A 15479-nucleotide genomic window follows, 5' to 3' on the forward strand; every position below is an offset into this window, starting at 1 on the left:
CATGACCTCATCGGACTAGTTGGCAGGTTCACGGAACTCTCCTACCAGGAAGCTTGGGGAGGTTATACCATCGTGGACTTTGCTGCGCGCTCAAGTGGGCCGACATAGATTTGCATGTTGAGACGTGTGTGGCAACACCTCGGTGACCCACTGATCAGCGAAATGATGCCCTTGCACCCGTCAAGACAAATGCACAACTAGCTGAACGGCCGAGAACAAGGATGTCCACTTCTTTAGCTTTCAGTGACGGCACTCTCAATTTGTGATTGTCAACCGGATACGTGTGCAGAGATCTCTGCCGGCGACGTATAACGATTGGCAGAGCAATTAAATGCTCTCCGGCTAGATGGCAGAAGGTGCACTTTATTTGCATATTCACCTGTCGCCATTGCTATGAGAATAAACGGCTTTGAGTTTCAGTCAACAGGCCTACTTATCGAATTGAGTAAACAGACAAGGTCATTTCAGGTTAGATATTTGCTCAGGTTCCCCATTGTGGTCAACGAGCGCCCTCTGCTGGACTGACGTTGTTTGTGCACAACAACAGGGTGCGTCGCCTGTTCTTGGAATGCTAGGAATGAAGTCGAGGCTGAGAAAAGGATTTGATTTTGGACACTTTGTTTAGACAGGTGCCGGTTTTGTTCCAATTAGCACCGACGGCCTTGGTGCAGGCCTCCTGCCAATTTTAGTAATGACAATCAAAGAGATTACGCTTTAGAAAACTTGCAGTTTATTCAATTATTCATTTTTACTTGGAATTAAAAAAAAAAGTGCATTGGTGAACATTTTCTTTCTTTGTGCAGTTCTCTGGGACCCCCTCCTGTTATAAATAGGTACAAAATTGATTATTTGAGCTTCACATCAGACATGTTAAAATCGTCTAGGTCAGCATCATCATCGAGAAGCGTGTTGAATAAATAAGCCAAAGGACAAAAAGAAGAAAAAAAAAACAGCGTTCGGGCATTTGGATTGACACGGCAGACAAGATAACATGCTTTCAATGTTGGAGTTGTCAATGCTTTGGGGCAAGTTAGTCATATTTATTTTTAGTGCTTAACACAAAGTGACGGACGGGCGACTCGTGAATGTTCTCATCTCGGCATTAGCGCAGAGTCCAAACAGCGCCCCGGCCGGAGCGCGTTTTCGCGGAAGGTGCTCAGCAGCTGCCCTTTAGCGGCATGTGCACGACTCGGCCACCATGTCCTCCAGTTCCTTGTACTCCACCTTCTTCTTGTGTACCTCCAGCACGCTCATCGGCATGTACTTGTAGGGTACGCAGGAGGGGGGCGGGACGTCGCCCACCCCCAGCTCATTGATGATGGTCTGGATGATGGCGTGATTGGGCGAGTGGTAGCCATAGGTCAGCACACGCGGGCAGTCGCCCTGGCAGAAGCGCGGGTTGTAGACGGGCGGCGCAATGTAGTGACGCCAGTCCAGCTCATCAAAGGACAGGCGGAAAGAGTGCAGCTTGCAGCGGTTCTTGGGCGTCGCCGTTTTGGTTTTTGCCGCGGCAGGAATGTTGGCGAGGACTGAGGCGGGGGCGGGAGTGGCCGAAGGATCCGGCGGTGAGCTCGCCGAGCTGCGGCGGCGACGGAGGAAGGGGTGCCAGCGGCTCAACCTCCTCATGAGATCTTCCCCGTTGCCTGTCGGCAGGTGCCCCATCATCCAGTCCTGACCGTCCCGCTCCTCTTCCAGGTACAAAAGAAGCGAAGGAGCTTCCAGATGGGGTTCCCCTCGCCACCGGCGAGGCAGGTCTCCGCCCTCTTCGGCACGCTCCTGCTCCGTGCACCAATACTGGGCGGTGAGTGTCAAGCGTCCCCCCTCCTCCTCGACCCGGAGCGCGCGAGCACCAACGTCCGCCTCCGTCCAGCGCTGGTGGGGCTCCATGGTGGTGAGCAGGCTCTCCTCGCCCGGCCACGTGACCCGGGCGTGGCAGCGGGGCGACGGGAGGGCGGCGGAAGACGAAGATCGAAGGTGCACAAAGGATGCTCGGATCAGCTGCTCCGAAGGAAGTACGTCCACGTGGTACTGGACGCTGAAGGTGTAATGGTGGTCTTCATGACAAGGAGGGGGGAAAAAAAAGGAGGATGTCTCTTAGCATCCAGAACAACCTGATGTGACAGGCAGCGGTCAAAGTCAACATTCCGATTAAAGCCGTTTTGACTTTTTCATACTTCTAACCTCATGAAAGCGTGTCGATTTTTGAACATGCCAACCAAGGGCAACTCTTCTGAAAACGAATAAAAAGGCTCACTCACTGTGTTCCTCACCTCTGGACGCCGGCAGGTAGTGCACCGACGACGCGGAAGGTCTGAGCAGGCGCACCGTGTTAGAGCCGAACTTCCGGGGTTGTTTGGGTCTACCGCCCGGTCCCGCCGCGCTGCGGTACAAACTCAACATAAACTGCAGGTTCTGGTCGGCCTTCTGTTCGTCGGTCAGCGGCCGGTGGTGAGCGCCTCGAGCCTCGGCGTCCCGGCGGCGGCCGCCGCGACCGGGAGACATTTTGGAGCCGGCCGCAACCCTAGACGGCGGGAGTGTGAGGAGGGCCAGAGCTAAGGACAAAAGCAGGACGCGCGGGAAGCGGCGCTGGCCGCGCATGTTGGGCACGAGAAGCTCCGGGCGCTAATGAGCTCCACCAAAGAGGCGACAAACTGCGACCATCGTCGGTGCGGCCGCGGGCGCGACTCACTGCAGGCTCGCCGGCTCGCCGACCACCATGGACTCAACTTTCCTTTTGCCGCCATACTGGGTGACCTCAATTAACCCCTTCGGCGCGACGGACACGCCCACCGAGCGCGGTGAAGCCACGTGACCCGCGCGTAAAAGGTGCGTAAAAGTTGCAGCGCCGTGGCGGCCTCAGGTGGAGGAAGGAAGTAACTTCATGTAGCTTCCAAGACGCGAATGCAGAACCTCGCATTGCTTCATCGGGCCAGTGGCCACAGCTACTTTTTTCGGTGAATACAGTAGTAATTATTAGTCATACATGATTGTGAACCCCCCCCCCCTGAGCGATTATTCACAAACGTACACATTAAGAGCTTCACACAGCATTCCAAGTGATAAAGCGCTCAGTAGGGTTACTCAATATTTTTTTTTTGTAGGTCGACTAACAAAATAAACCAGCACACCATGCAGGTAATGACCCTAACTACGTCTAGATTATTAATTCATTGGTTGAAAAAAATGTGTACATACAGCAAGAACAATAAATTGCAAGAACTCGTGGGTGGGTGGGTGTTAAATTTGAGTTTGGAGTGCTTTTTCTCAACTATTAAGGTTTTTTTGTGCATAAAGATGCTATCTTTGACATTTGGGCAAATTCGCAGAAAGACTAACTCCATAACATTACAAATGAGGCAAACCTGTGCACTCGTCGACAACTGCCTTTTACCAGTACTACTATTGACATGACAAACTAAAATAATTATTAGTTACCATTTATTGATTACAAGTAATGCGTCGAATTGTCTTGTTAGCGTGAAGAAAGAGTTTCCCGGTTGGGCTGCCGCTCCACGGACAACTTTTGCCTTCCCATTGGCGGAGCGTGTCGTCAATCACGCCCAAATGGTCGGGCCGATGGGCGTGGCTTCATACTGGCTTTCCAAACTTTCGCCCAAGTCCCTCCCATTCTATCGAGCCGCCCTGCTCGCGTCCGTTTGTCGGCGGCTAGTGCATCCATTGTGGCTTCGGCGCCGATGGGGAAGCTGCGGCAGCATGGAGACGGTGGAGCAGCTCGTCTCCTTCCACCGCGTTCAGGTGCAGCTGAGTGGCGGCGCGCCGTGGGGCTTCACGCTCAAGGGGGGCACCGAGCACGGAGAGCCGCTCGTCATCACCAAAGTGAGTCCCAACTCCCTGCCTGCCTGCCTGCCTGTTGCCCTTTTGCATTGTTGCCCAACGTGGCTCGCTTTCTTCCAGCCCAGCTCACTTCTGCACGGAGTACGTCCTCGTGTATTCGAATGTTGTTGGGATTGTTTAGCCAAGCGGGCAAAAATATACTTGGAAGGGGCTCTAGAGATACTTGGATAAAAAAAAATAAAAAAAGAAGCCGCCAGGAAGTGCTGGTTCATCTCCTGTGCATAAGTTAAAAGAAATGGTGTTCATTTTTTTCGAGCGTTGTAACATTTGAATCATTAATCTGTCAAGTGATTTTATTTGATTGATGGATTGATCAGGTAATTAATTAATTTTCATCCCTTTGTTCAAAAATAAGACAGAATTTCAAAAAGTGACCACGCAGAAGATGCGCAACCTTAAACTGATTTGGATTCACTTACTAGTTTGGTGCGTCAAAAATCAGCAAACGTTTTTATTTTGGGGACAAAACCACAAATGAATATGAGAATATTTACAGTTGATTAGTTGTGTGGTCATCTATAAATAGTCTCGGCTCTTTTTTTTTTTTACTGACAAATATGTACAAAACCCAATTTGATAAATGGCACATTAATAGAAAAAAAACATGAAATAATTTGCTTCATTTCTGAATGAACATAGAAGCTGCTTACTTTTTGCGTTTTGCTGTTCTGGTAAACCAACAGCTAGCTATCGTTAGCTTGACGGTCCGAACGTGTTCCTGCCATCAAATTATTCTCCCAAAGTTAATGGATGGGTCCACAATCGTCCGGATGGATATCTTACTTCTCTTGATTTGATTATGACATGTCAACGTTATTTCAAGTGGAGACAGTTTGACATTTTGGTCGAGATTGGAGCAGGAAACTTAAAGCAGGCACAATGATGGTTCAATGATGGAGAATCGCAATGACGGCGCAAAGATCAAGCAGAAAGTCAAGTCCGAATGACAGAGATGTGACTCAGGAACTTGAAAGGCGACAGCTGATGTAGTGATGTAATAATAATAATAATAATACATTTTATTTATAAGCGCCTTTCAAGACACCCAAGAGTATGTTTATGATGAGGACAGAAAGTCAGAATCAAGGCTGGTCGATGTTGTCTGCTGCGACTATTAGTATTGTACTCCGTCTTCATTTTCGGAAACAAAGGAGGCAGAAAGTGCAACCGGCACATTTTTTTTTTATCAATCATGACGCTATTTAAAAAAAAATACTAATGATGACACTTGTTGCTTTTGCTTCATCTGAAGAAAAAAAGTTTGTCGAGACAGATGCTGAGCTCCATTGTGTTTGTTTACGGACAATGCTCCCCCCCACTTTTGAACCAAAGTCAAGGAAAGCCCCGGAATTTTGGCAGCTTCCCTTGCTGCGTGACGCGAATCCGTGCCGTCATTCTTTGCGTGACTCGTCATCGGCAAGCGGGGGAGCGGGATCCCGTCACCTGGTTGTCTGCTCTTGTTGTCACACCGCTTGAAATCAGTGCGCCCGTTTTGACTTTTGCTACCAGTCGTTATTGTCGCGTGTTCTCCTGTGGGTGGCTGCGCGTTTGTGTGTACATTTTGCCTCGTCCGCGCCTCCATTCACCGGGCCAGGCAGTGGAAAAGCATAGCTCATTCATCTGGAAACACACGCACACACGCACACGCTGGGAAAATGTGAGTGGGAGAGATAAAATCAAACTGGACTCTGGAGCTTTTTTTTTTGTGTCCTGTGGCTATGTCAAGCTCAGAACGTCTTAAGTGTTTTTGTGAGCTGTTCTGGTTCCGTGTGAGAGTTCCAAAAGTTACACGCATACACAGAAATTAGTGTGTGTACGGGTGCATGTGCCCCAGCCCTGAGAGTGTATGCACTTAGTCTGGGGGTGGGGGGGGGGGGCAGTTTGGGGGGAAGGGTGGCCTCCTGCCTCCCCAAGACAGCAGAAGGAGGATAGAAGCCATTTGGCCAACATTCCAGCAGCAGAAGCACAACAAATTGTTGCTGCGGCGGGGTGTGTGTGCAGACGCTCGGCGCGTGGGCGTCACGCACTCATCATCAGCTGTGTGACGGCACGTTGACGGGCGGGCGGGCGCGTCACTGGCTTGCTCAACATGCCCGGCAAATAGATAACGTTTTGCAATTAGCCACCTCTTAGCAACGGTGGTTCAGATGTGTTCACGTGTGGCAAGATTTCCTGGTCACACACACACACACACATTTGTCTATTCAAAGGAGAAACCGCCGGTGAGGGGGAAGCGCATTCCTCTCATCTTTTTCTTTCCCTCTGTTGCTGTCAATGTTGACACGAAACGGTGCCAAAGTATTTTTGGACAAGTGCTGGAAGGTGGGCAATTCAATGACCCCGTGTGTGTGCGTGTGTGTGTATGTGTGTGTGTGTGTTTTCATCTCTACAGTCCAATAAAAGTAGCCCCCACGGTCTTCTCTGTGGGGGGTAGACACGGGGCGTGCGCGTGCGACTTTCCTGACACAGCAGAAACGTGTGTGTGTGTGTGTGTGTGTGTGGTGGGGGGGGGAATCAGTTGTCTAGAAAATGATGAGCGAGACGGCAAGTTTTCATGAAGCAAATGCACCTCGCACGACCAATGCGACAAAGACGAGTGTGTGTGTGTGCGCGCGTGTGTTTTCAGACGACATTGGTGTACCTGCACAAGTTTGTTGTTGGTCTCCCTGCTGAGTTCGCGTGCATCCTGTCTAATGATTTCTGGACTTTGGTGTGTGTCTGTGCATATCGTGCCGACGTTCAGGTGTGTGTGTGTGTGTGTGTGTGTGTGTTTGTGTGCATGCCTGCGTGCGTGCGTGTTGGGGTGGGTCTGGAATGTGTCTATCTGTAATCTGGAGCCTTAAGGGCTTTCTCCCAGGCGGCGTCTGGACAGCGAGCAGAGGTTCCAGTCAATTTTGTTGTTGCTGCATTTCAAAGCTGAGCCGACAGCATCTTAAGATGCCGGTTGAATTTGTTGTGAAGTTGCCTTGAATCCATTGGAGCCTTTCACAAAGTGCAACAAAAATGTGGGTTTTGATCAGGAAAAACAGCATTCGGTGATCTCGTGTTTGATAAATGTATACACGGTAATATCTATATATATATATATAATGCACGTCGTCCCGCACGCGGTCTGTCCTTCCGTCTGTCCCTTTTCAAAACGTACCTACTTCACCGCGCCAGCTGCGCGCCGCCACTGGGCCGCTCAGGCAGTGGCTCACTACGATCGCGCGGGCATCTTAGCGAAAAAATGTTGTCTACCCACAAGGATTGCAATAAAATTGTTAGTTATTTAGTAGAGCTAAACATCTCTTTATTTTCGCGATAAGCAATGAAGATGAACAAAAAGTTGAACCAAGCAACAACACTTTTGTGGGCCGAAGGCCCACCTTACCAGCCTTCCGCAGGAACTAGCTGATGAGCCGCATGGAGGGCGGCAAACCAGCTAGTTATCTATATGTACAATGATTTTCAAGTCATGTTCAATCGAAATTGAGTTGAGCACACGACAGAGAAAAGACTGTAGATTTTCTGTTTTTTATTTGTGCCCAACGCAACATCCCAACTTCATCGGAATTGGGTTTGTGGAATGAAAATGAATTCAAAGCATTTTTTTTTGGTCACATTGTCACCTGGACGGCAATTGTGTTGGCCACTTGGGGGCAGTATAGACAGACAAATGGGTATCCCGCTCAATGAAAGAGTTACAACTCCTCTCAGCTCATCAGTACGGCACTAATATTACAGTCATCCATTGCAGACGAGAACCAATATAACGTAATCGCTCGTTAGCGTTTGCATCGAGTTAGTGATTTGAAAGCCTTTTTTTGACCACTTGTTGACAAATTGCCAAACTGCTGTTTAGTCACGTTCGACGGATGCTGTTAAACCACACACACACACACACACACACACAATAGAAGTAGCGCTTTTCAGATGGAAAGAATATCAAAATTGCCAATAGTAGATGCAGCTCGAATTAATCGAAGCAATGAATGTTAAAATATTAACATGACATTAAGTGCAATTTAAACTCAAGTGATTTCAATCGTTTCATATTGAACTAGCTGAATAAAGCAGGTTTTTTTTTTCCCGCGTCCCCTATCTGAAAGTTATTTCCTGGAAGCGCTTGTATAAGACCTCCATTGACTGGCTTCCTGGAATTGTGTTTATGGACAGTTTTGCAAAAGAAAAAAAAAAGCCCCGATTTGTTTTCTGAGGATGTCAGGTCTGTGTATTGCTGCAAAATGTTGCCTTCTTCACCACATGAGGGCATGATTCATTCTCGCCGGGAACATTTCGTTACGCTTTTGCTCGTCTCGTCCATCAGCCCTACTTTGTCATCCTCCCGTTTCGTTTGCGTTGTCATGTTTACCGTTTCTTGCCACTTTGAAATTTAAATTGCCGGGCGGGGCAATCGAGCAAAGGGCAGCGGCGGCGCAGCTCGGCGAGAGTCGAGTCATGGCGGAGGTGGAAAATGCGAGACAAAACTCTCATTGTATGCGTCACCGACCCGACTCCACCCCTTCCTGCTCCAGTAATGGGAGCTACTTTGGGAACATCAAGTTGGGTTTTGTGTTGCACGGTTTGAAACTTCCGCCAAACACGACTTCGGGCAGGCACTGTGATGTGAGATATTAAAAGATAATTCAACTGCTTTTCTAAAGTGTAATGAAGCCGAAAGTGGCACATGGTGGTTTGTGTGTTGATGTGTGCCTTTAAGGGGGAGGGGCCTAGCGAGTGACCACAAGAGCTCCGACGACATCTATTTAGCATCTTCTCCTCGCAAGTGTCGTTATTTTGTTTGCATATTTGACTGTCCTATTCAACAAACGGCTAAAAGTGCGCCGGTGCTCACTTGACGCTAGCGCCGGCGCGTTTGAAGCTGGCTCACAACCGGCATCATCAAGCAAGAAAATAAATAACAAGTGCGAGCGGCGGCGGCGGCGGCGGCTCGTAACCTGCGGCTGGTGCGTGAGCGTGGGAGTTTTTCCTTTTTCCATGTGGGCCCCCTTCCCTTCATCCCGCCTTGATAAAGAAGGCCTTGTATGAGGAAGGGAGGAGAAGCTCACACGGCTGCGAGCGAAGGGCAGAGGTCCAAAGCGTATTTGTCCAGCGTGCGGCGGGTTCCTCTCCTTGTTCTCCAAGGAGGCCTCACCACTTGGAGGTCTTTGAACTCTTTTTGAGGGCTGCTTTGTTGTGGCTCAAACGCTCACAGATGTTCTACTTCTGAATGGCTAACGGCCGGGAGGGTGGGGTGGGCGTGGGGGGGGGTTGATAGCGCCACCGCATGACGACTTGTTGTCACATTTTGAAAGCTCATAGAGGTGGTGTACAGTTATCGGGACTTGGTGCAAAAACATGCGACTTGGCTCTTGCTCAAGACATAATGGCGAGAGACCTGAAGGTTAAGATTTGATACTTCCTTGAGAGCATATTTGACTTGGACCCATCTGTGGTCAGAACACCTAAAGTAGGGGTCCGAGGAGCCTCCAGAACTCTTTTCTCCTGGAGAGGGTGACAAACGTGTGGCGCATTTTGGTCAGGTAGCACTTTGTGTGCACGGACACACGCAAGCAACTCATTCTAGATTCTTTCTAATTGATATTTTACTTATTTCGTCCCTTTATATCAATACATGAAAGTTGGATGCACTTGCCACATTTGATTCTCAAAGCATTCGTATCCCAAACCGTCATTTACCACTGAAATGAATTAAGATGCCATTAATCCGTACCAGGAAGCCCCACACCACTCAAAATTGTGTATTTGAATAAGAAAAGAATTCATTGAGGTATCTCAACTCCTCTTAACTCATCAGTATGGCACTGATATTTGTCATTCTATGCAGAGGATAAAGAATAACCGAATACTTTTATTTTTGTGTCGCTGCATCATTGAATCCTCAAACAAATCACGCGTGTTGCACTTGCAGTGCTTGTGTCATTTTTTCATGTGTGCTAAGACACACACACACACACACACACACACACAGTTGACTTTCTCTCAGCGAGAATCCTGTTATTTTCTCGGTCTCGACCTCGCACTAATGTAAGGTTTCACTTACAGCCTTTTCACGCGTAGGCACCGCCTTGCACACACACACACACACACACACACACACACACACACACACAGACCCACTTCTGCACTTTATGGTAGTTTAAGTGTGTAAATCTGTCTGTCTGAGCACACAAATGCACACTCACACTCATCAGACTGTTGGTGATTGTGATGAAAGTGGCTCTTGTTAAATATAGTTAGCTGTGTGTGTGTGTGTGTGTGTGTGTGTGTGTTTGTACGGCTATACTTGTGAGGACCACTGTGATTATAAGACCAACGTAGTGAGGACATTTTTGACAAGTGAGGACATTTAGGCCAGTCCTCACAAGTTTTTCATTCTAAAGGCCTCTAGAGGGTTTATATAGGCATCTCTCAAAGTTTCAGAGAGGTCCTCACAAATATACCAAAAATGATTTTTTGTGTGTATTTTCATTTAAATTCAATACACACACTTTTTACTCACTACCGCCACCTATTGATTTCTGAAATATTTTTGTTCCAACAAAACTGAAACTATAGAAAACAGTCTCATGGGCTTATTAGAAAGTAAAACAATGATGTATTTTTTATTATATCTAATATTTGTCTAAGTTTAACTTTTTTAACAAACATCTTGTTATGAAATAGAACTTGTTATGCAAACCCAAATCTGGAATATGGCCTCAGACCCACCCGAAATTACACCTTAAATCAAACCACTAAATAAAAAACCTAAAATAATTTAGTGAAGTACACACTTATTCCATTTGTGACATATTGAGGTTTTAGTTGTCATTTCATAGCTCCACATTTGTAATTTGAAGTGCACATTTCTAACATTAAGCAAAGCTCTCTGTGAGTATTTTTACTGAGTAATGTTTTATATTCTATTGTATACTACTGATGGAACTATTATTTACTATTATATTTAGGGCATCAGTCTCATCTTTTCCATAAGGACACAAGGACAGAGGTGGCAGAATAAATGTGCACTCAATTGTATTAGTATTACTTTTGAAAAATATGACATGTAAAAAAAAAGAGTCCTTGAATAAGAGTAAATATGTACATAGTGGGGCAGCCCGGTAGTCCAGTGGTTAGCACGTCGGCTTCACAGTGCAGAGGTACCGGGTTCGATTCCAGCTCCAGCCTCCCTGTGTGGAGTTTGCATGTTCTCCCGGGCGTGGGTTTTCTCCGGGTGCTCCGGTTCCCTCCCACATTCCAAAAACATGCGTAGCAGGCTGATTGAACACTCTAAATTGTCCCTAGGTGTGAGTGTGAGTGCGAATGGTTGAACGTTTCTGTGTGCCCTGCGATTGGCTGGCAACCGATTCAGGGTGTCCCCCGCCTACTGCCCGAAGACAGCTGGGATAGGCTCCAGCACCCCCGCGACCCTAGTGAGGATCAAGCGGCTCGAAAGATGAATGAATGAATGTACGTAGTGAAAGAATCACAAGTACTGAGTAATTGGTGAGGAACTTCTTATTTATATTTTCAAACTACCACATTAAATAGAAAAAGGAAAGTGCAATTAAATTAAAAAAGTTAAAGCTGTAAGCATATTTACGCCCTCAGGCATGTCGGAGTTCTCATTGTAACATACATTCAGTCATTTTCCGATCCGTTTTATCCTCGCAAGGGTCACGGGGGGTGCTGGAGCCTATCCCAGCCGTCTTCGGTCAGTAGGCAGGGGACACCCTGAACCGGTTGCCAGCCAATCGCAGGGCACACACAGACAAACAACCATCCGCGCTCACACTCACCACCGAGGGACAATTTGGATTGTTCAATTAGCCTGCCATGCATGTTTTTGGAATGTGGGATCTGGAGAGAACCCACACAGACCTGGGGAGAACATGCAAACTTCACACAGGGTGGCCGGAGCTGAAATTGAACCTGGTACCTCTGCACTGTGAGGTCAACACGCGGACCACTAGTTCACCAGGCCGCTCCCCAGAAAATCCATCCATCCATCATCTACCGCTTATCCGGGGCCGGGTCGCGGGGGCAACAGCTTTAGCAGGGAAGCCCAGACTTCTCTCTCCCTAGCTACTTCTTCCAGCTCTCTCCGGGGGATCCCGAGTCGTTCCCAGGCAAGCTGGGTGACATAGTCTCTCCAGCGTGTCCTGGGTCTTCCTCTGGGTGTCCTCCCGGTGGGACATGACCGGAACACCTCACCGGTGAGGCGCTCAAGAGGCATCCGAATCAGATGCCCAAGCCACCTCATCTGGCTCCTCTCGATGTGGAGGAGAAGCGGCTCGACTCTGAACCCCTCCCGGATGACTGAGCTTCTCACCTTATCTCTAAGGGAGAGCCCGGACACCCTCCGGAGAAAACTCAATTCGGCCGCTTTTATCCGGGATCTCGTTCTTTCGGTCACGACCCATAGCTCGTGACCATAGGTGAGGGTTGGGACGTAGATCGACCGGTAAATTGAGAGCTTCGCCCTTTGGCTCAGCTCCTTCTTCACCATGACAGACCGATACAACGTCCGCATCACAGCAGACGCTGCACCGATCCGCCTGTCAATCTCCCGCTCCCTCCTACCCCCACTCATGAACAAGACCCCAAGATACTTGAACTCCTCCTCTTCCCCGTCCCGGAGGGGGCACTCCACCCTTTTCCGACTGAGGACCATGGTTTCAGATTTGGAGGTGCTGATTCTCATCCCAACCGCTTCACACTCGGCTGCGAAACGCTCCAGTGAGAGTTGGAGAGCCCCGTTTGAAGGAGCCAACAGCACCACATCATCTGCAAAAAGCAGGGATGCAATACTGAGGCCCCCAAAACGGACCCCCTCAACGCTTCGGCTGCGCCTAGAAATTCTGTCCATAAAGGTTATGAACAGAATCAGCGACAAACGGCAGCCTTGGCGGAGTCCTACCCCCACTGGAAACGATTCCGACTTACTGCTGGCAATGCGAACCAAACTCTGACATCGGTGGTATAGTGACCGAACAGCCCGTATCAGGGGGTTCGGTACCCCATACCCACGAAGCACTCCCCACAGAACTCCCCGAGGGACACGGTCAAACGCCTTCTCCAAGTCCACAAAACACATGTAGACTGGTTGGGCGAATTCCCACATACCCTCAAGGACCCTGCTAAGGGTGTAGAGCTGGTCCACTGTTCCACGGCCGGGACGAAAACCACACTGCTCCTCCTCAATTGGCGGATCGACTTCCTGACGGACCCTCCTCTCCAGCACCCCTGAATAGACCTTACCAGGGAGGCTGAGGAGTGTGATCCCTCTGTAGTTGGAACACACCCTCCGGTCCCCCTTTTTAAAAAGAGGGACTACCACCCCGGTCTGCCAATCCAGAGGCACTCTCCCTGTTGACCACGCGATGTTGCAGAGGCGTGTCAACCAGGACAGCCGCACAACATCCAGAGCCTTGAGGAACTCCGGGCGGATCTCATCCACCCCTGGGGCCCTACCACCGAGGAGCTTTTTAACCACATCGGTGACTTCAACCACAGAGATAGGAGAGCCCACCTCAGAGTCCCCAGGCTCTGCTTCCTCCAAGGAAGGCGTGTTGGTGGAGTTGAGGAGGTCTTCGAAGTACTCTGCCCACCGGTTCACAACGTCCCGAGTCGAAGTCAGCAGCGCCCCATCCCCGCTGTACACAGTGTTAGTGGTGCACTGCTTCCCCCTCCTGAGACGTCGGATGGTTGACCAGAATTTCCTCGAAGCCGTCCGGAAGTCGGTTTCCATGGCCTCGCCGAACTCTTCCCACACTCTGGTTTTTGCCTCGGCGACCACTGAAGCCGCGGTCCGCTTGGCCAGTCGATACCCGTCAGCTGCCTCTGGGGTCCCACAGGCCATAAAGGCTCGATAGGACTCCTTCTTCAGCTTGACGGCATCCCTTACTGCTGGTGTCCACCAGCGAGTACGTGGGTTGCCGCCACGACAGGCACCATCCACCTTACGGCCACAACTCAGATTGGCCGCCTCAACAATAGAGGCACGGAACATGGGACTCGGACTCAATGTCCCCCGTCACCCCCGGAACATGGGAAAAGCTCTGTCGGAGGTGGGAGTTGAAACTCCTTCTGACAGGGGATTCCGCCAGACGCTCCCAACAAACCCTCACTATACGTTTGGGTCTGCCAGGACGGACCGGCATCTTCCCCCACCATCGGAGGCTACTCACCACCAGGTGGTGATCAGTTGACAGCTCCGCCCCTCTCTTCACCCGAGTGTCCAGAACATGCGGCCGCAAATCCGATGATACAACTACAAAGTCGATCATCGAACTGCGGCCTAGGGTGTCCTGGTGCCAAGTGCACATATGGACACCCTTATGCTTTAACAAGGTGTTCGTTATGGACAATCCGTGACGAGCACAGAAGTCCAATAACAAAACACCACTCGGGTTCTGATCGGGGGGGCCGTTCCTCCCAATCACGCCCCTCCAGGTATCACTGTCATTCCCCACGTGAGCATTGAAGTCCCCCAGCAGAACAAGGGAGTCCCCAGCAGGAGTACTCTCCAGCACACCCTCCAAGGACTCCAAAAAGGGTGGGTATGCTGAGCTGCTGTTTGGTGCATATGCACAAACAACAGTCAGGACCCGTCCACCCACCCGAAGGCGGAGGGAGGCAACCCTCTCGTCTACCGGTGTGAACCCCAATGTACAGGCACTGAGCCGGGGGGCAATGAGTATGCCCACACCTGCTCTGCGCCTCTCACCGTGAGCAACTCCAGAGTGGAAGAGAGTCCAACCCCTCTCGAGAGAACTGGCACCAGAACCCAGGCTGTGTGTGGAGGCAAGTCCGACTATATCCAGTCGGAAATTCTCTGCCTCACACACCAGCTCGGGCTCCTTCCCTGCCAGAGAGGTGACATTCCATGTCCCAAGAGCTAGCTTCTGCAGCCGAGGATCGGACCGCCAGGGTCCCCGCCTTTGGCTGCCGCCCAGCTCACATTGCACCCGACCCATTTGGCCCCTCTCATGGGTGGTGAGCCCATGGGAAGGGGGGCCCACGTTGCCTCTTCGGGCTGTGCCCGGCCGGGCCCCATGGGTGTAGGCCCGGCCACCAGGCGCCTGCCAACGAGCCCCACCTCCAGGCCTGGCTCCAGAAGGGGGCCCCGGTGACCCGCGTCCGGGCAAGGGAAACCTAGATCCATTTATTGTATTCATCATTGGGGTCTTTGAGCCGTGCTTTGTCTGGCCCCTCACCTAGAACCTGTTTGCCATGGGTGACCCTGCCAGGGGCATAAAGCCCCAGACAACTTAGCTTCTAGGATCATTGGGACACACAAACCCCTCCACCACGGTAAGGTGACGACTCACGGAGGGCCCCAGAAAATCCAATTCATTTTATTCTGCTTTGGACATTGAAACTGGAAAATATGACTTGCATTCAATAAGTAAAGAATTCCAATTCCAAGAAACCAAGAAACGATTAAATTCCATGTTAGAGTTTGGAATTATGTTGCTTTAAAAACAATTGTAAATTTTTAAGTCAGTTTAAATATACTGTGTGTGCGGTTGTGTTTGTGAACATATATATAATTTTATTTGCTGTAATTATTTTAGGAGTATGTGACATTGGTGATCCTCGTTACTCAAATACTGTATGTAGATGTTGCTCAAAAT

The 15479-nt window shown here is 49.7% G+C and overlaps 2 protein-coding genes across 4 annotated transcripts in view; one reads left to right on the forward strand and one right to left on the reverse strand.

The window, feature by feature from the left end:
• Positions 1 to 707: 707 nt before the first annotated feature.
• bmp15 (bone morphogenetic protein 15) lies at positions 708 to 2876 on the reverse strand. Of its 2 annotated transcripts, none has more exons than XM_052063457.1 (2): positions 2271 to 2876; positions 708 to 2054 (listed from the first exon to the last, which is right to left on the reverse strand). In XM_052063457.1, the coding sequence occupies exons 1-2, from the start codon at positions 2596 to 2598 to the stop codon at positions 1171 to 1173; spliced, it is 1212 nt and encodes a 403-aa protein (XP_051919417.1). In that variant the 5' UTR covers positions 2599 to 2876; the 3' UTR covers positions 708 to 1170. The 2 variants fall into 2 exon arrangements, with proteins under 2 accessions (XP_051919417.1, XP_051919408.1); XM_052063448.1 differs by having other exon boundaries at positions 2259 to 2872.
• A 592-nt stretch (positions 2877 to 3468) lies between these two features.
• Positions 3469 to 15479, forward strand: part of shroom4 (shroom family member 4) — a 43646-nt gene continuing 31635 nt past the window's right edge. For both annotated transcript variants that reach the window (XM_052063070.1, XM_052063079.1), the window contains exon 1: positions 3469 to 3837. In XM_052063070.1, the coding sequence (XP_051919030.1) occupies positions 3565 to 3837 (273 nt within the window). In that variant the 5' untranslated portion in view covers positions 3469 to 3564. The remainder of the gene's footprint in view (positions 3838 to 15479) is intronic.

Source organism: Hippocampus zosterae, chromosome 1, assembly GCF_025434085.1.
Source record: "Hippocampus zosterae strain Florida chromosome 1, ASM2543408v3, whole genome shotgun sequence".
NCBI lineage: Eukaryota > Metazoa > Chordata > Actinopteri > Syngnathiformes > Syngnathidae > Hippocampus > Hippocampus zosterae.